The sequence below is a fragment of the Callithrix jacchus genome, chromosome 14 (assembly GCF_049354715.1).
Source record: "Callithrix jacchus isolate 240 chromosome 14, calJac240_pri, whole genome shotgun sequence".
Taxonomy (NCBI): domain Eukaryota; kingdom Metazoa; phylum Chordata; class Mammalia; order Primates; family Cebidae; genus Callithrix; species Callithrix jacchus.
In genome coordinates, this window is record NC_133515.1 from 103,398,288 (window position 1) to 103,420,672 (window position 22,385).

General features: G+C 48.5%; 1 protein-coding gene and 1 long non-coding RNA gene across 18 annotated transcripts in view; one reads left to right on the forward strand and one right to left on the reverse strand.

Moving 5' to 3' along the window:
* Positions 1-8,487: 8,487 nt before the first annotated feature.
* The window catches only part of GREB1 (growth regulating estrogen receptor binding 1), a 161,887-nt gene continuing 147,989 nt past the window's right edge, over positions 8,488-22,385 (reverse strand). For 15 of the 17 annotated variants that reach the window (XM_078348497.1, XM_078348506.1, XM_078348499.1 and 12 more), the window contains 8 exons: positions 21,133-21,294; positions 19,112-19,316; positions 17,851-18,025; positions 16,893-17,111; positions 15,553-15,688; positions 12,946-13,146; positions 12,081-12,219; positions 8,488-10,604 (listed from right to left, as the gene is read on the reverse strand). In XM_078348497.1, coding sequence (XP_078204623.1) covers positions 10,441-10,604; positions 12,081-12,219; positions 12,946-13,146; positions 15,553-15,688; positions 16,893-17,111; positions 17,851-18,025; positions 19,112-19,316; positions 21,133-21,294 — 1,401 coding nt within the window. In that variant the 3' untranslated portion in view covers positions 8,488-10,440. Of the gene's footprint in view, positions 10,605-12,080; positions 12,220-12,945; positions 13,147-15,552; positions 15,689-16,892; positions 17,112-17,850; positions 18,026-19,111; positions 19,317-21,132; positions 21,295-22,385 lie in introns of those variants that run through there. The other 2 variants (XR_013526164.1, XM_078348509.1) reach the window with 2 other exon arrangements.
* On the forward strand, positions 10,252-21,673 carry LOC144579188 (uncharacterized). The gene is made up of 2 exons (XR_013526166.1): positions 10,252-10,641; positions 19,075-21,673. It is a non-coding gene; the product is annotated as an uncharacterized LOC144579188 (long non-coding RNA).

Sequence of the window (22,385 nt, forward strand, 5' to 3'; positions counted from 1 at the left end):
TCTCAGCGAGCCTTGGCATTCCTTGGCTTACAAATTTATGGCTCTAATCTCTGTCTCCCTTGTCACATGATAGTCAGCCTCCATGAATCTCTCTCCTGGTCTTAGAAGGACACTAGTCATACTGGATTATGACCATATGGGACCTCTTCACTCCACTATGACTGCATCTTAGCTAGTTGCATCAGTAATTATAACAGTTATGACCCTATTTCCAAATAAGGTCCCATTCTGAGGTACTTGGGCTTAAGACTACAACAAATACTTTTTCAGGACACGATTCAACCTGTGCCACCACTCAAACTCCCCCTCCTCAGCAGGCTGGACTCCCACCCCTGGGAAAGACCCTTTGACACAGCAAGAACTAGAGTTAGAGTAGCCTATGGTCTCAAGTGAGAAAAACGAGTCCTTGCCAAAGTTTTAGAAAGAAAAGAGGAGGAAAACTGGGACAGTATATTTGGCGAATGACAAATGCAGTCATAGAAGAATTCTTGTTTCTTCTCTAGACGTGAAGGTCTTTCCAACTGTTTTGTTTATTAAAATGCTAATTCCCTCTGGGTTGGGAAATCTGCCCAACCAAGGAGACTGAAAAGGAAACGAAAGCTGTCAACACTGGATGCACCCGTAGTTCCCAGTCTTCCCTTCAACGAAAGCTGTCTGCAGAATCTTAAGCCAGACCTAGGAGGTTTCAGGCCATTTCTTAAATTAAAAATGATTTCTAAACCTTAATATTGGGCTGTCGCAGACTCTAGATGGCACATCATGTGGTATGTTTCATGAATGCCCACAGTCAGGAGTACCTCCAGGCAACCCAAGAACTGGGTTTCCCAGTGAGCGGATATTAGGGCTGGACTTTGATTGTACACAGAGTCAAGAGTGCCTTCTAATATATGGCACTCAGTGGCAGTAAATAGCTCAGGACAGGAAGCAGCTGTGATGTTAGTAGAAATATTATTGCACATGCAGGCATGAATCTAAGTTTGTTCTATCACCTAATAGCTGTGTCATCTTAGATGAGTCACTCTACCTCTTGGAGCCCCAGTTTCTTCTTCCATAAGATGGTCCCAATCACATCCACCTCAGAGTATTACGTTGATTAAACAAAATAATGAATATGTAGTCATCTAGTAAAATGCCTGGCACAGAGTGGGTGCTCACAAATGCTTGCTACTCACTATGCTCATTTTGTAGCGAACACACTCTCTGGGGAGCTGGGTGACTTAGCCAAGGAACAGAAGCATGAACCCAAGTCTCCTGATTTGAAATGCCACGCGCTCTCCGCTGCGACATCCAGCCATGGGAATGCCAGCTCCTACATAACGAACGTTGCTTCTTGCAGCGTGATTTCTCCTATGTGATTGTAGCAGCTCTTAATTTCCCGAAAGCATCCAGGTGGTTTTTCTCTTAGGGAGCTGTCTCTGACCCTGACTACTAGGCAGATCAGAAAAGCATCTCTGAACCCAGATGGCAAGGAACAGAGAAACCAGGTCTAAAGCCAGGCCTCACAGGCTCTGTATTAGTGGTGCATAGTCACATATCCGTGAAGACACATTAAACGCTGACCTACAGCCCCAGCCCACTATGAACCCTTGCAGTTAGCTTGGGTTTTGCTGATTGCTTTGGGTCACTACTCAAGTTTTGAAGGCTTTCTATTTGGTTGAACTTGATACTATAAAGCAGAGTCCTGGGGTAAGTGAGGGTCTCAACTCTGAATATTCTTGAAGATTCTTGCAGGTCTTGGAGTGCCCCCTAAATGAAGAAATAGGAGGTTTCACAGTTGACTGTGGGTGGACTGTTAGGGGTGTGTGAATGGGGCTTCCTGTTCAAAATGACGTCTGGCTCAAAGTCCCTGACACAGCCTTTCCATTAGAACAACTGTAAAGATACAATGGGGAATGAGCCCATTACATTACGAAAAGCAAGGAATGAAAGTGAAAAATCTCATAACTTCTAGTAACTATCAAACTGCTGGAATTTTCAACCAGTGGTTAAAAAAATGCTCTATTCCCCAAAACAGCAAACCTCTAGGCTCAAAACAAGTTGGCATTTGCTTAGCTTCCCACTGCCAGAAGTGTAGATTAAGACTTTTAAGTGGTTGAAAACCTGCACCCTCATTTTATACCTCCCCATCAGTTCCCTCTTCTACATTAGTTTAGAAAGAACCTGGTAATAATGCTGACATCAATCCACCAGCTAATGTCCATAACACTGACAGGATCCAAATATCCGGATTTGGATCCTGTCTAGAGATAGGCTCAGGGTCACTGCATCCTAACCAGCCCCGATCCCTGGCACAGAGAAGGAGAATCCACCAACTCCAAAACAGTTGGAAGCAAGGCTAAGGGCACGCCTTACCAATTGAAAAAAAATGGAATTTGGCTGGATTTGTCTTCATTCCATGAAGAAAAGTAAAGACACATACACACACAGAGAGGACCAATTGGGGGTGAGGAATTCTGCAGGATAAGCTGTGCAATAGGTCAGAAGCACACCTGGCAATGGACGTACTATCGCAGACAATGATGTCTTCCCTTCATGGCTTGCAAGAAAACGTGGCTCCCTGGCATCACGTGCAAAAGGCCATCAGGGAGAGGACAAATTTCGACAAAAGGGAGCATGGCAATGCCCTGCAGGGGGTAGAGAGGGGGTGACAGCGTAGGAATTCAATCTGTGGTTTGGTGACACACTTGAGAAGCCCTTCTGGAAGAGACTGGAAAAGCATGAGGAGACGAAGAAGGGACAAGACCTGATGGCAGGTGGGAGACACAGAGCAGCAGATCACCAGAGCTGACTGGAAGGGTGGGAGTTCCAGAGGAAAAAAATGCCACCAAACAGGAGGGGTTTACTGAAAAGGGTTAACCAGAGGAGTAACGCAATCAATCACGGAAACAGAGAAGGGAATATCAAGTCTGTGTGTGTGACATTTGGGTAGTGGGGAATTTCCTGTTTAAGAAAAAGTATACAATTTACACATAAGTCCTCTTTGCTTACAAAGAAGTGAACCATCTGGAAGGGCAGAGAGGAAAACAGGGAAGCCTCCTCAACACGCCCCACGCCCTGCCGCTTCCCCAGCGTGGCCGTTGTCAGGTTTGGTATTAATTATTCCAGTTGTATGCAAAAATGCAAGTATAAGTTAGCCTATGTATTTTTAAATGTAAACTAAACTTGCTGTTCCTTTCGCTGATCAATGTCTCCATGTCAGTATACATAAACCTGCCTTGTTATTTCTCACTTTTGCGCCTAAAACACTCTTCTAGAAAATCAAGTCTGCCCAGGAGGAGCTAGAGCGGTTTAGGAAGTGTGTGCCCACGTCACCACTGGACTACAGAAGAGGAAGGACAGAAGCAGGGGAGAGGGGTTAGAGAGACGAGATTTCTCAAAGAACTAAATATAGGACTACGATTTGATCCAGCCATCCCATTACTGTCTACCCAAAAGGAAAGAAATCATAATATCCAAAAGACAGCTGCACTCGTACGTTCACTGCAGCACTATTCATAATAACAAAGTTATGGCATCAACCTAAAAGTCCATGAACAGAGGACTGAAGAAACTATGGTATGCATATACCATGGAATACTACTTACCCATGAAGAAGAATAAAGTTGTGTCTTTTGCAGCAACACGGATGGGCTGGAGGCCATTATCCTGAGAAATAACTCAGAAGCAGAAAGTCAAATACCACATGTTCTCCTGCTAGGTGGGAACTAAACAATGGGCGCAGGTGAACATACAGAATGGGCTACAAGACGTGGGAAGGGGGTGAGGATTGAAAGATTACCTGTTGGAGACAATGTTCACTCTTCAGGCAAACTAAAGCCCAGACTGCACCACTGTACAAGATATGCATGTGAGAAACCTGCACTTGTACCTCCTAAATCCTCAAAAATAAAATTTAAAAAAAATTAAAAATTTTAAGAAAGTTTTTGGGAAGACCTAGAAAAATGAGAAGACAGAGATATTAAACTTAAAAAGAGAAATAAGGATAGTAAAGGGATTCTTAAAATTGTAACACAAATATGTAATGTTTAAATTTATGCCAGAAAACGTGAAGGTTTTTATTAAATATTTTCCCAGAATGTACATTTTAGAATGTTGGATAAAATCTAAATATACAAATGACTGTGAAATAAATTGTGCACTTGCTGTTCATTGCAGCACTATTCACAAAAGCCAAGATCTGGAAGCAACCTAAGTGTCTGTGAACAGACGAATGGATAAAGAAAATAGGACAGCACTTTGGGAGGCCGAGGCGGGTGGATCACGAGGTCGAGAGATCGAGACCATCCTGGTCAACATGGTGAAACCCCTTCTCTACTGAAAATACAAAAAATTAGCTGGGCATGGTGGTGCGTGCCTGTAATCCCAGCTACTCAGGAGGCTGAGGCAGGAGAATTGCTTGAACCCAGGAGGCGGAGGTTGCGGTGAGCCGAGATCGCGCCATTGCACTCCAGCCTGGGTAACAAGAGCAAAACTCCGTCTCAAGAAAAGAAAAAGAAAATAGGATGAAAATAGGATACATATACACAATACAGTACTATTCAGCCATAAAAAAAGAATGAGGTCCTGCCATCTGCAACAACAAGGCTGGAACTGGAGGTCATTATGTTAAGTGAAATAAGCCAGGCACAGGACAAACTGAATGTTCTCACTTATTTGTGGGAGCGAAGAAAATTAAAACACTTGAACTCATAGAGATAGAGAGTAGAATGATGGTTAGCAAAGGCTGGGAACAGTAGTTGGGGGAAGGGGGAGTAGGGATGTGTAATGGGTTCAAAAATATAGTTATAGAGAATAAGATCCAGTATTTGATAGCACGAGATGACTACAGTCAATAATTTATTGAACATTTAAAAATAAGAGTATGCTTGTTTATAACATATAGAAACAGTAAATGCTTGAGGTGATGGATACCCCATTGCCCTGATGTGATTATTATACATTTTGTGCCTATATCAAAAGATCGCATGTACCCTATAAATATATATCTACTATGTAGCCACAAAAGTTAAAAATAAGTAAATTATACAAGTAGTTAAAAAAATTCTTCCTTTAAGGAAAAAAAGAAACTAGAGCCATAATTGTTTTGAATGTATTTATTATTTTTAAAATTTTATTTTTTATTGTGCTTCAGGTGCATTTATTGTGCTAACCTGTGCATTCAGGTTCTGGGGTACACGTGCAGATCACACAGGATTGTTGCATTGGTACATACATGGCAAGGTGGTTTGCTGCTTCATCCCCCCATCACCTATATCTGGCATTTCTCCCCATGTTATCCCTCCCCAACCTCCCCCCCCGCCGCCCACTGTTCTCCCCTTGCCCCTATTTATTATTCTTCGCTGGTTTGGGATTAGTGATATTTCTGGCCCTGCAGAAGTACAGATGTCTACATTTTTCCAATGCTCTGGAAGTTTCATTTTATGATGGTAAACTATACTAAAAAATTGACTATGATTGACATTTAGCATATTCACAATGTTGTGTAACAATCACTACTATCTAGTTCCAGAACATTTTCTGATTTTCTGGAATTATCTGTGTAACACAGAAGTCTCTCTCCTTTCAGGGTGACTTTATGTCAAACACGTTATCATGCCCATCAAATGCCATTTCTACTGGTCTCCTACCCTGTTTCTGAGAGAGATGGTGCGGTCTCCAGTTATGACTACTGAATTTATGCATTTTTCTTTTTCTTTTTTTTTTTTTTTTTTGAGACGGAGTTTCGCTCTTGTTACCCAGGCTGGAGTGCAATGGCGTGATCTCGGCTCACCGCAACCTCCGCCTCCTGCGTTCAGGCAATTCTCCTGCCTCAGCCTCCTGAGTAGCTGGGATTACAGGCACACGCCACCATGCCCAGCTAATTTTTTGTATTTTCAGTAGAGACGGGGTTTCACCATGTTGACCAAGATGGTCTCGATCTCTCGACCTCGTGATCCACCCGTCTCGGCCTCCCAAAGTGCTGGGATTACAGGCTTGAGCCACCGCGCCCGGCCACATTTTTCTTATATATATATTTTCATAGAGACGGGTTCTTGCCATGTCACCCAGGCTGCTCTCTAACCCCTGAGCTCAGGCAGTCTTCCCACCTCGGCCTCCCAAAGTGCTGGGATTACAGGTGTTGGGCCACCATGCCTGGCCCTCTTCTCGTATTTCAAACAGCTCCCACTTTATATATTTCATAGCATGTGTGCATATCTACAGCGGTTTGTGATCAAAATATTAAATTCTATTCTGATTAGCTTTCTTAACCCAATCTGAGCACCTCAATCTCTTATTAGTTAAACTTAATCCACTTATATTTGACTGTTGATATGTTTGGATGTTTGCCCCCTCCAAATCTCATGTTGAAATGTGATCCCCAGTGTTGGAGGTGGGGCCTGGTAGGAGGTGTTTAGGTCATAAGGCATATTCCATGATGCTTGGATTGCTTGGTGCTGTGCTCAGGATGAGTGAGTTCTCCCTCTGAGTTCACATGAGATCCGGTTGTTTAAAAGTGCAGCACCTCCCCACCTCTCTCTTGCTCCTGCTCTCACATGATGTGTCTGCTCCCCTTCACCTTTCACCATAATTGGAAGCTTCCTGAAGCCTTCCCAGGAGCAGATGCCAGCACCATGCTTCCCATACAGCCTGCAGAACTGTGAGCCAATTAAACCTCTTATGAATTGCCCAGTCTCAGGTGCTCCTTTATGGTAACGTGCAAATGGACACACACCTGCCATCGATTTTGTTTCTTATTTACCAAGATTTCCTGTTGCTCTCCCCATCCCCACCTGTTCTTTCCTTATGTTGGACTTCATTGATTTGGTCACTGCTGTCTTCCCTTTCATGTTTTAGAGGTTGGACATCCTTCCTTTTCTCCCAGGGGTCACCCTAAATGCTTCACATGCATATGTAAGTGTTCCTTTTCTACTAGCATATTAATTACTCTTAATTACCCAGCAAATCAAGAATTTCAGTCCATTTCACTATTTTCTCAGTTTCTCCATCACCGATCACTCCCACCCCTGCTCCCATGTTGAGATCATTGAGGGTATGAGAGATTCACTCATTCACTGAGTGGGCATTTAATGAGCACATACCACGAGCTGGGCAGATTCAAAGCTCTGGGTATGCAGCATTTGAATGTGTCTAACAGAATTCCTACCTTCACGGAGGAGACAAAAATAACAAAAATGTATTCTATGTTGGTAGTTCCCTCATCTGGGACGGCCTCATTAGGAAGGTGACTGAGTAGCAAGGGAACATCAGAGTGTGGGAGGGATCCAAGGGACTAGAGGGATGGGCACTCCTGGCATGAGGGGCAGCAGGTCTGAGTGGGCACTGGCCTGGCAGGGGTCCAGGGAGCTGATGGGCAGTGGGCAAGGGGGCCACTGGCCTTGGTCATGGTCAAATGCTTAGCCCAGGTCAGTGGAGTATGGGAAATGTGGTGGGGAGCACTGCAGGGAATCAACCAGGCTCCCAGCTTCAAACCACATCCTGTTAATCATCTGAACAAATGCCCCAGGGCCCCTTCTGCCTTCTGCAGCCACCGTGAAGCTCACAGTGTCCCCAAACCATCTTTCCTTTGTGGCAGGGGTTGCCAGGGCTTGGCACTGAGCGCCATTTCTTTCTGCAGCCTCTTACAGACCTCCAGGCTGCAGCTTCCAGCTCCAGTCTCTTGAGCATGTCGATCTGGCTACTTCACTTGCCTACTGAGGTTTTCAGTTTTCATTTCCAAGAGCCATCATTGCCTTTTGTGTGTTTCTGGAAGCACTCGCATCTTACTTCTTTCTGATTTTTATTACACTTGCTCCATAGGATTGTTTGCTTTACTGACTCTTCACAGAGGTTAACCACTTTTTCTCGCTGTATTATTTCCCACATTTTTTCTGAGCCTTAGTTGTGTATTTCTGCACTAAGGAGCTCCTATTTGCTTGTTTCTTCTGTTTACCATAAACAGCCTCAAACGTTTGTAAGAATTAGGGCATGCCAAGGAGAGAGGAGTGCCAATGGCTTGTCTTCACAAGGGCTGGCTGCCCACGTCCTCCTCCGACTTAGGTTCCGTACTTTGGCCTTGGCCATAATCAGATGCTTAGCCCAGGTCAGTGGAGTATGGGGAGCGGGGTGGGGAGCACTGCAGGGAATCAACCACACTCACTGCTGCAAACCACTCCTCTGTTAATCATCTGGACAAATGCCCCGGGTCCCCTTCCACCCTTTGCAGCCACCGTGAAGCTCAGAGTGTCCCCAAACCACCTTCCCTTAGTGGCAGGCCACTCTGCACATTCTGAGCTGGTTTCCTCCATATCTGTTCACCTGGATGTCCAATGCAGTCTGCCTTTTTAATCACCAGGAATTCGGCAACATGTTATAATATACTCCACTTTTACGGCTTTATCCTTCTTTCTTTTCCCAAACTATCCATTTGAAGCCGGTAGTCCCCAGAGGTGACTAGCCACTCTACCTTCTCTCAGAACAACGCGATGAAGACCCACCAACAGAACGATGTATGCATTATAAGTTTTATTTATAAGACTGGAACAGACAAGAATATTAGTTTGAGGTTTTTTCCAATTTAAATTAATAAAACAGGGAGAATGACACAGAAGCTGCTATTTACAAAAGACTAGTATGACTACAGAAGGTCAGTTTTTATTCCAAAATAGGAATAGTGACATATACAAAGCGATCATTTTATAAACATTGATCTAAATGTTTCATACTCATGGACTTTTTTGTCTTAGGGAAAAAAAGATTGACATTAACTCTTTGGCATCATCTTTTGAAATCATTTCTTCTTGGATTGTTATCCAAAAGAGTGCTTATATATGTCTAGGATAGATGTCTAAGAATGCATTCTGAGGCCAGGAGCAGTGGCTCATGCCTATCCAGGAGCAGTGGCTCATGCCTATAATCCCAGCACTTTGGGAGGCCGAGGTGGGCAGATCACTTGAGGCTAGGAGTTCAAGACCAGCCTGGCCAACATGGTGAAACCCCATTTCTACTAAAAGCAAAATTTTAAAAATTAGCTGGGCGTGGTGACGGACACCTATAATCCCAGTTCCTCGGGAGGCTGAAGCTGGAGAATCACTTGAACCCAGGAGGCAGGGGTTGCCGTGAGCTGGGATTGCACTCCAGCCTGGGCAGCAAGAGCAAAACTCCGTCTCAAAACAGAGGATGCATTCTGATGATTAAACTGAACTGTCTAAACTTTTCCTTCAGGTTATGTGCCACTTCAAACTGTAGAGTCCAGAAACCAGGAGTCTGAGCTGTGCTGCTGGCCTTTCTAGCTGTGAGACCTTGGACAGGCGCACTCTTTGCATCTCAACCTTCTTGTCTTTCAAAGGGGAAGAATAATTCCAATCACACAAGAAAGGATTAAACAAGATGAATACGACGATCACTGCTCAGGCACCTGGGCAATGGGTGGCCCTCTCACCTGTGGCTTTAAAAACCATTCTGTCAGGCTGCGAACGGTGAGCCCTAGGAAATGTCTCTCCCTGACTCCTTCTCTCTTCTGTTCCCACCTCCTCTCTAGTCAAACGAGATTCTTTCCCAAGGAACCAAACATGAGTAAGAAAAAACGAGCTACTTCAGGAACTGAAAGCTAAGGTCTAGTGAATTATAGTCCTACGTCTAGTTCTCATCAACTATTTTATCTATCACTCTGCTTGTTTTCATTGTTTGTTTCAAGTAAGCGATGCAGTCCTCTTCCCTTTGTAAGGCAAATTTTAGGACAACCTCTGTCAGCCTCATTTCCTCCCTTCAAAAAAAAAAAAACCCTTTTAGTTTTTTTTTAAAAAAAAAGCTTCTTTGCATTTTTGCCCTTTCGAAGAGGTAGGGTATTTACCCTATGTTATTTTAATAGGCTCATATTTTCTCTGAAGTCAATCCATTTGTTTCCTTATTAAATGTGATGCCTTTGGGCTTCTGAAACAGCAAACTTATAAGCAATTAAATAATTCGTATTAATACAATCTACCTATTTTTTCTTGTCTCCAGCCTTTACAGTTCAAATGTTCCTTTGGAATACTGCTGTGTAGGAGGTTACAGGGGAACCTACATGGCTGAAATCCCATCTACTGAAATACTGGCACTGCTACAAAATAACCCAAGATTCCTTAAACTAAGAGAAAATCAGGCTGTCCATGGAAGCAAACGAATGGCAGGACAGGGAGTAAGTCTTTGTTCTAGTGAAATGGACTTCAAAACAGCCCAGGGCAAGGGGCTGGCCCAGAACTGGGGAGTCTCAGCTGTTCATCCCCACCCACTGCAGAGTCCTCCTCCTGGCTCCCAGGACCACAGCCTCAGGGGCCCATGTGCACTTCGAGGGGCTGCGCTGTGGACAGTCCCTGGGGTCCATTCCAGTCAAACACCCCACAGGTCCAGGCCTCCCTTTAGCCTCAACAGCTTGAGGGCTCTGAGCACTCATCTCTTCCAGAAAACTCGCCGCTGTCTTCCTCAGATGTGTCGTCCGGTCAGAAAAAAGAGCGGCCGGTCTTCCTTGGCATTGGCCGTCTGGAACTCGTCGCGCAGCCGGAACTGCCACTCGTCTTCAAGCTCCAGGCGGACGACCGTCTGGCGCAGGGAGCTCCGGTCCTGACAGATGACACACAAGGTCGCACCTGCGTGGACAACGCCAGAGGTGTGGGAAGGGAAAAGGTGAGTTGATCCAGGTGAAAGCGGCTGCGGGGATTCTACTTGCAATGACAAGCCAGGGCGCCGCTGGGAAGGGGCAGAGGCGGCGGCGGGTCGGCCTCTTGCTCTTTAAGGGCGATGTACAATCTTAGCAAGACAGGAGTGTGGCTGGGAATGTGGCAGGTTTGCGGGGAGAAATGCTGCGGCAGAAGGAAAGCTGGGCGGGGACTGGGCCGAGGTGTGGATGGAAGGAGAGAGGCGGGTTGGGTCACAAACCAAGCATCCTCAGCCCCAGCCGGTAGCTCACGTACTCCAGCCTACCTACCCCACCCCACAGCTTCATCCCCCTCTTCTGTCACCCATGCAGGCCTGAGGCACCCCCCCAACCCTGTCCCCCTGCCCCACCCTGTTCCCACATGCCAGCTGCAGGAATTCTCCTTCCTCTCTACTCCCAGCACACAGCGACAGCTCAACCAGGTCTCCCTCACACTTTCCCTCTCTGCTCCCTCCCCAGCTTTAGATGAAATGTTTCCCCTAGGCAGAGACTGCTATAGAAACCTTTCAATCTTTCCCAAGGCCTTAGCTGCTGCTGGTGCTCATTCAGTGCCTGCTAGAGTGGATGGTCAGAGCCAAGGACCACCAAGGAAAGGGAAGGTCAGCTAGGGATCTGAGCAGACTGGAAATTGTGTTTTCAAGTCAGGCAGAAGAAGTGCATGTCATTCTCAACCAGCTGGCACAGAAAGGAGGAAGACTGGAGCAAAAGTCAAGGTGGGGCAGGACCTCCCAGGACGAGGACGAAGCCTCCTCCACTAGGAGGAAGAGCGTCCGCAATGACTGAGACACTGGTGTGAAGGATTCAGGTTGGAAAAGAACACAAATGGCCGGCACAGTGGCTCACACCCGTATTCCCAGCTCTTTGGGAGGCTGAGGTGGGTGGATCGCCTGAGGTTGGGAGTTTGAGACCAGCCTGGCCAACATGGTGAAAACCAGTCTCTACTAAAACTAAAAAAATTAGCTGGACCTGGTGGCAGGCATCTGTAATCCCAGCTACTTGAGAGGCTGTGGCATGAGAATCACTTGAACCCAGGAGGCAAAGGATGCAGTGAGCCAAGATGGCGCCACTTCACTCAGGCCTGGGTGACAAGAGTAAGACTCCAAAAACAAAGAAGAGAAAAGATAAAGGAAAGGAAAGGGAATAGGAAAACACAAATATTAAAAAATGTCTGTAATTCATCTAAAGAAAGGGGGACTTGTCTCTACACAAACACGTCCAGGGAAAGAGAGCTTCTGGGGATCCAGTCCCAGCTCTCTTGAACTTCCCTGGGTGGTTGAGGCCGTCACTTCCCTCTCTGATCCTCGGTTCACTCAGGGCAAATAAGGACTAGGACCAGAGTCCCCTCCTCAGGGTACCTGGTGATGACAGACACTGAAGACAAGGTCCAGGGTTAAGAGTATGAAGTTACCTTTCAGAAAATGAAACTTTTTCAAAAAGCTAGCTCCCACGAAAGAGTCACAGAGGTACAGCAGCAGTCCGCTGAACAGCAAGTCAGAGCAGCTGATGTTTAAGGAGTGGGGCCTGGAGCTCACATAGCAAACAGAAATCTGAAAAAGAAATCCAAGAGAGAGCAGCGTTTTCTGTGAAATGCTCAGTAACGTTATACCACAGTTTGCATCTAGTAAATACATACTGCTTGGTTCAGCTTAAAATTTTGGGGGACCACAGACAATATTTTCATGTCATTTCCAAATCTATATCTGAAAAAGCAATTATAGAAGTTTACCCAGATTTATCTAGTCATGAGTTCATCTGAGAATCAGAATATTTGGGCCAGACCTGGTATCTCACACTTCTAATCCCAGCACTTTGGGAGGCCGAGGTGGGCGGATCACCTGAGGTCAGGAGTTTGAGACCAGCTTGGCCAACATGGCGAAACCCTATCTCTACTAAAAATACAAAAATTAGCCAGGTATGGTGGCATGTGACTGTAATCCCAGTTACTTGGGAGGCTGAGGCAGAGAAACGCTTGAACCCGGGAGGTGGAGGCTGCAGTGAGATCATGCCATTGCACTCCAGCCTGGGCAACAAGAGCAAAACTCCATCTCAAAAATAATAACAAATGTTTGGGCATCAAAATTTGGTTGGCTTCCTACTTTCTTCTGTCTGGGCAAAGCATCTCAGCTTTCTCAGCTGAATGGCAAAAGCTATAAAGTGGGGTCAACTCTGAGACAAAGGAGTTTAGGACTTAGGATTCCGTCCCCAATTCCAGCCCATTGGTTCTAGAGATTTCTCTGACTTGGGGATTCGACAGCACCCCATCTGAAAGTCACCTGAGATCCCAGGTTAAGGTAGCAGTCGACAGACAGCACGGGGTGGTCACAGTTCTTCAGGGAGAGCGGGAAGAAGCGGTGGCTGTGGTGCTGCAGGAATTTCTCCAGCAGGAGCTGGGCGGGCGCTGCGAGGAACGTGTGCTTGCTGTCCGGGGCGCAGATGTACTGGGCTGGCACGACCGCCGCGGAATTATCAGACACCTGTGCGGGAAAGAGGGTGTCAGGCCACTCCCAACCACCCTGAGGGAGAGGACCTTCCCTCGGCTTCTGGGCTGCATGGGGCAGCCCAAGCATGGCACCTCGTGTTGCTCAGGGGGATGAACTCAGAACACATACTTCAGGAATAAACTTCTCTGTTGAGAAATACTAGGTTTTACTAAAGGGAAACGTGAAAGAGGCCTGTGAAAATGAATCAACCCGGTCAGTAAGAATTAGAGATACTGATCATTCCATGCACGAAACCAGCTGTCCGGTCTAGAGAAAACAAGAGAATCCATGTGCCTGGGGACTCAAGCCTCTGGGAGCGGCCAGCTTCCCACCAAAGATCCTGTCCACGTCCCACCCAATCCCGGGCTCTTCCTACCCACAGCGGCATCCTCCCACCTCTTGCTCCATCACCAAAACATTTATATCTACGTAAATCAGACTCTTGCTGGCTTCCCTCCTGTGAGTCCCAGAGGAAAGTCTGGAACTTTTGCATGGCTGGGAAGGCCTGCCTAATCCGCCACCCCCTTCCCCGTCCTCCATACCAACCTCCTCACTCCTACCCTCCTGCACCTTCACCCGCGGAAGGCATCCTGCCCGTGCCCCTGCCACTGCCCCCGCCCTCGCCCCTGCCCCTGCCCATGCCCCCACCCCACCCATGCCCCTGCCCATGTTCCTGCCCCTGCCTCACCCCCACCCATGCCCCTACCCATGTCCTTGCCCCTGCCTCACCCCCGCCTATGCCCCTGCCCCCACCACTGCCCATGCTCATGCCACTGCCCCTACCTCTGCCCCTGTCATGCCCATCTCTTCCCCTGCCCCTACCTCTGCCCCACCCCTTCCCCTGCCCCTGCCCCTTCCCCTGTCCCTGCCCCTGCCCCTGCCTCACCCCCGCCTATGCCCCTGCCCCCACCACCGCCCATGCTCATGCCACTGCCCCTACCTCTGCCCCTGTCATGCCCATCTCTTCCCCTGCCCCTACCTCTGCCCCACCCCTTCCCCTGCCCCTGCCTATGATCTTGCCCCTGCCTCTGCCCCATCCCTTCCCCTGCCCCTGCCCCTGTCCCTGCCCCTGCCCCTGCCTGGGCATGTGGCTCCATCTCTTCCTCTAGGTCTCTGCTTTAACGTCACTTCCCCGGAGACTCCCACAGGCTCAGGTCTCCCCACCACACACACTTCACCTTTGTGGTGTTTCTCATGATGGTCCTTAACTAGCTATTTGTCTAACATCTGCCCCAGCTGCTGGGCTGTGGACTCCTGAGCATGGGCATTGGGTGCTTAGTAAATATTTAATGAATAAAGGAAAACAATGCAGTGATTCCAATCACACAAAAGATTATACGATGTGACTAGCTTCCTAATGTGTGACCAACATGCAATCAAACCTAATAGAAAAATCAAACTATGTTCAAATAATAAAGATAAGATACTTAAGAGTTTAAAAATGGCATTGAGGGACATAAAAGAAAAGGTAGTTTTAAAGACACATCCAGCCCTTTGGTGGAGATATGGTAAAGGTGTCTGTTCTCCTCTGATTAAACAACAAACCTTACACAACTTTAAGATGTCAATGATGGTGGGGGTGGGGACCTTTTATTTAAAGGTCTTGCTACTTTGCAAGAGAAATGAGGATAGGCCCTGCACTCCTAGAAAAGGCGCAATCCCTGCCACTGGGGGTCAGGAGATGGACCTGGTGTCCCAGTTCAGACCCAGCCCCCCTCAGCATAGGTACCTCCACCAAGAGTTTACAGAAACAAGGAGGGAGAGGCTGGGAAAGGCAGCTGGTGGCATTAGGGCAGGATCAAGACGGACAGAAGTGACAGAGAAAGGGGCTCTGGCCCACGGGACTGGGGAAACCTTCAGGAAGAGACACCCCTGCTGCATGGCTTCCTGGAAGACATGGAGCTATCAAGACTGCTGTGATTTGACAACTGAATTCCCCAGGCCTGCTCAGCTAGAACAGACATAATCACACCAGGTCTCTCCCCACCCCGAGGCTGCCCCATGGACAGACAGTGTGGCCAGGGAGCCAGCCTGCAGAGCCATTCAAATAGCTGCACAGCCAGGTACCATCCCAGAGCCCCAGGGAAGAGTGTGGCCTAAGACCTCACCCTGCTGGGGCAGTGAGGACATGCAGATAGGTGTGGCTGTAATCTTGCAGCGAGCAGAAGCTTGCAGGAAACTGGTCAGTATCAGAGAGAGAAGAGAAACCCCACGGAGCCTGTCACTTCCCAGGGATCAGTGCCAATTAGAAACCTTTACTGACCCTAACCAGTGGGTCAGGAAAGCCACTTCCACAGGCTTGAAAGATACAGCCTCCCCCGATGGCTCCCACCCTCAGTTTGCACGCCATGGCAGCCCAGGCGGTGGCTGCAGAGGCCTGCCCAGCAGCAAGGAGCTCACCTTGGAGGTGATGTGGAAGGACCTGTGCCCGCCCACCGCGATCTGCTTCTTCATCACGCTGAAGCGGTTGAACCGGCAGAGCAGGAGGCCGGCGCTGTGCACGCGCAGGTTGAAGTCTACATCGTCACACATGAACCTACTCAGGGCCAGAGGAGGGGTGTTCTGAGGGGGTGCAGCTCACACCCTCTGCCACGACCCCCAGCACCTGGAGTGTGGGTCCCCATCGTAGGGGGCTACGTAGGTGGAGTGGGCTTCATTCCCGCCTCCAGACCTTCCTCTAGGGGGAACAGAAGGCAAAACAAACAAGGAACACCCCCAGGACAAATAGGGACATCTCTGTACCAGGAAAGGCACTGTGTACCTAAGGCCTGAGCCATATAAGGACTGCCTGTGATAACCAGAGGCCAGGGGCCAAGTGCACGTGAGAAACGTTACCAACACAGCCTCATGCATTGGTTAAAAAGAAAGCAACAACAAAAAACCTCCTAGGGTAAAAACAGGAGCCACTTTATTTTTTTTAGACAGTCTTACTCTGTAGCTCAGGTTAGGGTACAGTGGTATGATCTCAGCTCACTGCAATCTCCAACTCTCGGGTCCCGGTTCAAGTGACTCTCCTGCCTCAGCCTCCTGAGTAGCTGAGATTATAGGCAAGTACCACCATGCCCAGCTAATTTTTCTATTTTTAGTAGAGACAGGGTTTCACCATGTGGGCCAGGCTGGTATCGAACTCCTGACCTTGTGATTCACCTGCCTCAGCCTCTCAAAGTGCTGAGATTACAGACATAAGCCACTGCGCCCAGCCCATGAGCCGCTTTTTAAAGCTAAGGAGAGTAGGGATCAGAGGTGGCCAGCCTGTCTGCACCGCAAAGATGAAACGCAGCAGAATCCAGGTTCCCAGAGGGCCAGTCTGGCTCCAAAACTGACACCCTTCCAGGGGCTATTGCAGGCTGTGGCCCACTGCCCAGTGTAGAGAGGCACTCCATGAACACTGAGCAATTGAATCCTCTAGAGATGTGACTAGGCGTGTACAGAAAACTTTGGAAATTATCATTGCATTCAGCGCTAAAGCTCCTAAACAGCCATGTATTTGGAGAAGGAACCAAAAAGGCAAGAAAAACACACAGTCCAATTTAACTCCCTAAATAAAGCATCATGAGAATTGCTGAATGAGCTGCGAATACTCAAAATTATTCAGCACTAAACAAATTGGGACAACTGAGAGCAGGGTCAGGCCAGTGCTCACAGCCAGGACATGTGGTAGGGCCTGAGGCTGCCCTCACTCAGGGCTCTGCCCCCCTATATAGGCCACCGCCTCCTCTGCCCCGGGCACAGGAGCTCACCGGTTCCGGTTGTACTGCACGTTCTGGGTCAGGTCCACGTTGAGGATAATGAAGTCGTGCACGTGGCAGCGGGCGAAGGGCTCCCGTACCTCGCTGGCCCGTGTCTTGCTGGACCACTTCCGCAGCCCCAGCAGGGCGTAGTGCGTGATGTTCGGGGATGCCTCGATGTGCTGCATGATGTGCTTCAAAGACACGTTCCTTTCCGACCAGGAGAACTCCCTGCTCGAAGGAGGGAGAGTGCGTCCAGAGGCCAGCACGCAAGCAGCAGGAAGGCCCTTGGGACCAGGTGGCGTGGCACCGGCTCTCAGACTGCCAAGAACACCAGGACGGGCTGGGTGCCCCACACAGTCCCCCTGCCTGGGGGCTAGGCACCCTGCTGGGTGCTCCCCATGGGCTCTCATTTCTTCTATGTGCTGAACACAGGTGTAGACCATGATTTAGTCGATTCTCACAACAAACCCATCGCATAGGTATTAATCGCAGGCGAGGAAACCAGAACCCAAATGATTTAGCCATTTGCTGAAGTCATACAGCAAGTAAAAATAAAGCCAGGAGTCAGCAGGCTGGCTACCGAGGAGGGGTGGGGCTAGAGGCAGCAGGGAGGGAGTTTCTGGGGGCAGGAACCCCCTTCTTGAGATCCCTTTCTTGATCTCAGAATTGGTTAAATGAATACAGTTTGGGAAAATTCCTGTATATGTATTACACTTTCCTTTTTGTCTATACATTATACTAAATGGATAGTGTGTTTTTCTACATTACAATTCAGTAAGAATTTTTTAAAACTAAAAGCAAGCCAGGCTTGGCACGTTTACCGCGGCTCTGTCAACCACAACCACCCCTTCTAATATGAGAGGCCCTCCGGTCTTCCAGGGGTGGGGAGCATTCACCATACAAAGAGGGCACACCCGCTCATTGTCATTCACAGGGGAACAGGCGGTGGTGCTCTTGGCCACCTCACCTGCTTCTCTCCCCAGCACAGTCGACGTCCACAACATTCCACATCACACAGGAGTCATCAGAGATCACGATGAAAGGCCAGATGTCCTGCGGCTTGATCCCCAGCTCCTCCTGCCGGTTCCGCTCAAGTTCCAGGTTATGGTAGGACAGCTCCTTGATGAGGAAATGGGCGGCTCCTGCAGAAGGCGAAGTGAATAGACTCAGGGCTGTCCTGCACCCACACCTACATCAGACAGACCCCAGGCACATCTGCCATCAAGGCTGCTCCGACAAACCAACTCCGACCTTCCTGATGTCATCACCTGTCACAAACCACGGGCCATGGACTAGGGAGAGAAAACTACAGGGAGGAAAACACCCTCTCCAGGCGAAACACACATTTGCCTTCTTAGGCTTTCTTCTCTAACCATTGAAAATATCAATTTGGCTGGGCGCAGTGGCTCGTGCCTGTAATCCCAGCACTTTTGGGGGCCGCAGGCAGCAGATCACCTGAGGTCAGGAGTTCAAGACCATCATGGCCAACATTGCATAAGACATAAAAAGTGCTTCTTATTTTTCTTCTTCTAAACCCAGAAAAAGAACAACTTTCTCCTTCCTTCTCCTGCTTCCTATAGCTCAGAGTTCCCTGCTTCCCCAGCCCAACTTCAGGCTAGCATACTTCCTATTAAACTTAACTCATTCTGGTTGTAACCGTGAGAAGCACGCATGGTCTGGCCCAGGACCCTCCATGCACCCCTGTATAAAAGAGCCACTCCGGCCGGGCATGGTGGCTCACACCTTAATCCCAGCACTTGGGAGGCTGAGGCAGGCAGACCACGAAGTCAGGAGACCAAGACCATCCTGGCTAACGTGGTGAAACCCTGTCTCTATAAAAATACAAAAATTAGCTGGGCGTGATGGCTGGTGCCTGTAATCCCAGCTACTTGGGAGGTTGAGGTGGGAGAATCGTTTGAACCCGTGAGGCAGAGGTTGCAATGAGCCATGATCACGCCATTGTACTCCAGCCTGGGTGACAGAGTGCAATTCCATCTCAAAAAAGGAGAAAATATCAATTAAATGAATAACCATTTAATTGATGATTATCCATTAATAAGGCGGGGGTGGGAAAGACTACATTAAAAAGTCAAACAAAATCAAAATAGCCTTAAAAGTCCAAAAGTAAAAGGCTTGATGTCACATATTTAACTTTCATCTCTAGAATACTCTCTCAAATGTTTGTTCCCAGGCGTTTGACTGAGTAGATGACGTTAAAGGACACCCACCAACTCCAGCGCTGTTGAAGATGCTGGGGAGCACCAGCATGATGTGGTTGGGCCAGTACTTCTTATAAATCGCCATCTCATACTCCTTGACTACCAGCACGTGCAAATGGCTGGCACCATCCATCGCATGGTACAGATTAAAGAGCCCATGTTCGTGACGGCCAGTGGTTGGAGTGAATGTCGGACTTTTTATATATTCGTGGCTCTGCAAAATACAGGTATCATGAGGTAGACTGTAAACGTGATCGCAATTATTCCCTTGACACGTGACTTTGCAGCATCTTCCATCAAAGAATGATGACCCTTTTCATACTGCTGGAATTTTCAGCCTTGCAATTTGCTTTTACCAGTAAAAGGCAGAAAAAAATGACCTTGTGCCAATCCTGGACATAGCCTCAAGAGGACTTACACGTTCCACTCCCCCTCAGAACTCTGCCACGCACAAGCCCGGGCTAGCCTGATGGATGATGAGATCACATGGAACAGAGCTGAACAGCCCAGCTGAGGCCACTCTACACCAGCCAGCTCCCAGGCAAGATGCTGGCTCATTATCCACATGAATTAGTGAGTACAGCGGAGCCCAGAAAACCATCCATCTGAACCAAGCCCTAACTGCTAGCCCACAGATCCCAAAGCTAATGCTTATTTGGGAATGGTTAGGCAATGGCAACTAACTGGCATATAGCAATTTGCCAAATTCATTACCCTCTCTTATTAGAATCTAATCTTGTGCCCAGAGTACACATTATTCATGTACGTCTTTAATTTTCTATACACTATGAACACACAACACCCCCGCAATCACTGCCCCGTAGAGCTTAGCTACCCACCTGGGTTGTTATATCTTCTATGTAAATAACTGTTTTCTTCAACTCCTTCCTTAATAGTAAGTTCATCTGGCAGAGCTAGGCCATCTGCTCCCTCTAAATTCCTCCAAGCACCTGCCACAGCACTGTGCATGCAGCTGGTGCTCATGGCCAGCTCCACCAGGACGGCTGGAAGGTGAGCGGAGTGGTAGAGAAATCCCAGCTCTTCTATTTCATCCATAGAATTTCACCGCAACTCCCAACCCCAGCCCACGGGGTAGGAGGTACCTTACAATGAAGGCCTCTTGGGTACATTACACATATCTGCATTCCTTAATAACAGGCTGCTGGGTCTGAAGGGCCAGGTGCAAGTCCACAGGTGCCTGGCACTCTGGAGAAGGAAAAGCGGCCTTTCCACGTGGCCTGCCTTGAGTGGGGCTGGCGAAAGAGCAGCCAGCTGACTCTGAGATGACCAGGTGAGCACTGTCGGTTAAACCAACAGCTCTACAAGGAGCATCTCGACAAGAACCGTCAGAGACAACGAAGTATTCCGAGCAATCTCATCAAAAGATAAAGGAAACATGCCCTTTAGACAGATACACTGAAATACCTACATCCAGAAATATCTCTGGGTGTAGATATTTGTATCTCTAGATAGATGACATGATTTGAGGTCTGGGATTTACTTCCAAACAGGAATGGAGAAGAGGAGAGGGAGACAGACGAAACAAGGCTGGCCATGAGTTAGCAACTGCTGGAGTTGGTAATGGGCCCTGAGGGATCGCTGTACTGTTCTATCTGCCTAAACCTACACCAAATGTTACCCGGAAGAGCATTCAAGAAAAGAGGGAGCAGGTGAAATCTACCACCCAGCTCCTGTTATCTTCCACGCATGGAATTAGTACCTTTCATCAGTTATTCCAAATAGTTCTCACCACAAGCTTTTGCAAACTACTACCATCCGGCATTACAATGAGGAAACCAAGGCTCAGAGGTACTAAGTGACATGTTCAAATAACTCAACTAGTAAGTGGTGGAGCAACGCTGAGGCTTGAACCGGGTCACTGCAGAGCCCGTGTGCGCCACCAGCCTCTCCATCTTCAGTCACTGTATGGGTGTCTGCGCTCCCTCGTCAGGCAGCTCTGTCTCCAGGCCCCAGCTTAGTCCCCATTTGAAGCCACTCGGATCTGCCCCCCTGGGTCTCTGAGCCAGTACCTTGTCTGTCACAAGGGGGAGTCGCATGCTCTCCAGCTGGCCTCCAGGTCGGCTGAAGACAAAGTGGTGCTCCTTGGACTTGGGGATGACGAAGTGCAGCTGGATCTCCTCTCCTAGCATGGAGTAAGAGAAGGCAAAGGCGTGCAGGGTGGACTCATACAGCTGGGGTGCGGGGGGAAAGGACAGAGCTTGCCGTCAGAGTCCGGCCTGCTTCCAGAAGACCCCAGGCCCACCCTGCTGTGATGACATGCAGCTCACGATCACCTCTGCCCTACAGCCCAAGAAACCCACAGGGTGGCTCTGGTGCCAGGTGCAGACACCCAGCGCTGGGGACGGGGCAAGCACGCCTGAGGGCACACACCCATGGCGAGAGCCTGCTCCTGTCCTCAGTCCGAATGGGGCCTCACCCAGCTGTGCCACGCAGGCACCAAGCTTTCTGTTCCCCCTGGCTTTGAGCCAGAATCCTGTTCTGGGTCACCAACTACAGCATTCATGCCACAGAGCTCATTTTTAATTCTAATAAATGTATTTTTCCATCATGGTTATGTGTCAGCACATATTAACATGAGCTCATGTTAATGAGCATACACTTGGACACTTCCAGAATACTGCTCACCAGCAATGTTCTGTCCTGTGTGCTATGATGCACAATCCTATAAAGCAGTACTGTCATCATCCCCATCTTACAGATGTGGAAACTGACATTTCGACACCTTGGGCTCACTCCTGTCCCCAAGTCTGGCTGTGACCTTGGTAACCTCCTCCACTTCCCCGAAGCCCCACATGCTGCATCTGTGCACTTGCTGCTCTCAGGTGTGACCTCCAGCCCAGCTTTGCCCTTATCTTCTTAGGCCACCTCCACAATTCCAGCCTGTGGCCCTCCCTGACACTCCCTCCTAGCATGTGCTATGTATTCCAGAGTCCGCAGGTGAGGAGGCGGACCAGCACACACTGCCTTAATCCCTGCCACAGTTCTACTAGAGCCACAAAGCGCTTTTTTTGGGAGCAGAGATGAGGGAGAAAGAGGTTTTGATGGGGTTGGGGAGGCAGTTAAGGAGGACACAACTGAGGCAGTTTCATTAATAAGGTCAAGGAGCCTTGGGAGGTAAAGGAAAAGAAAACAGAACAAGCAGGTGCACAGCCACATGGAGACGGCACCCCACCAGCTGGTCCCAGGCACACTCTCCATCCACTGTGGCCTGCAGACCTGCACACCCCTGAGAACAGAGGCTGGAAGCAGCCCAGCCGGCCAG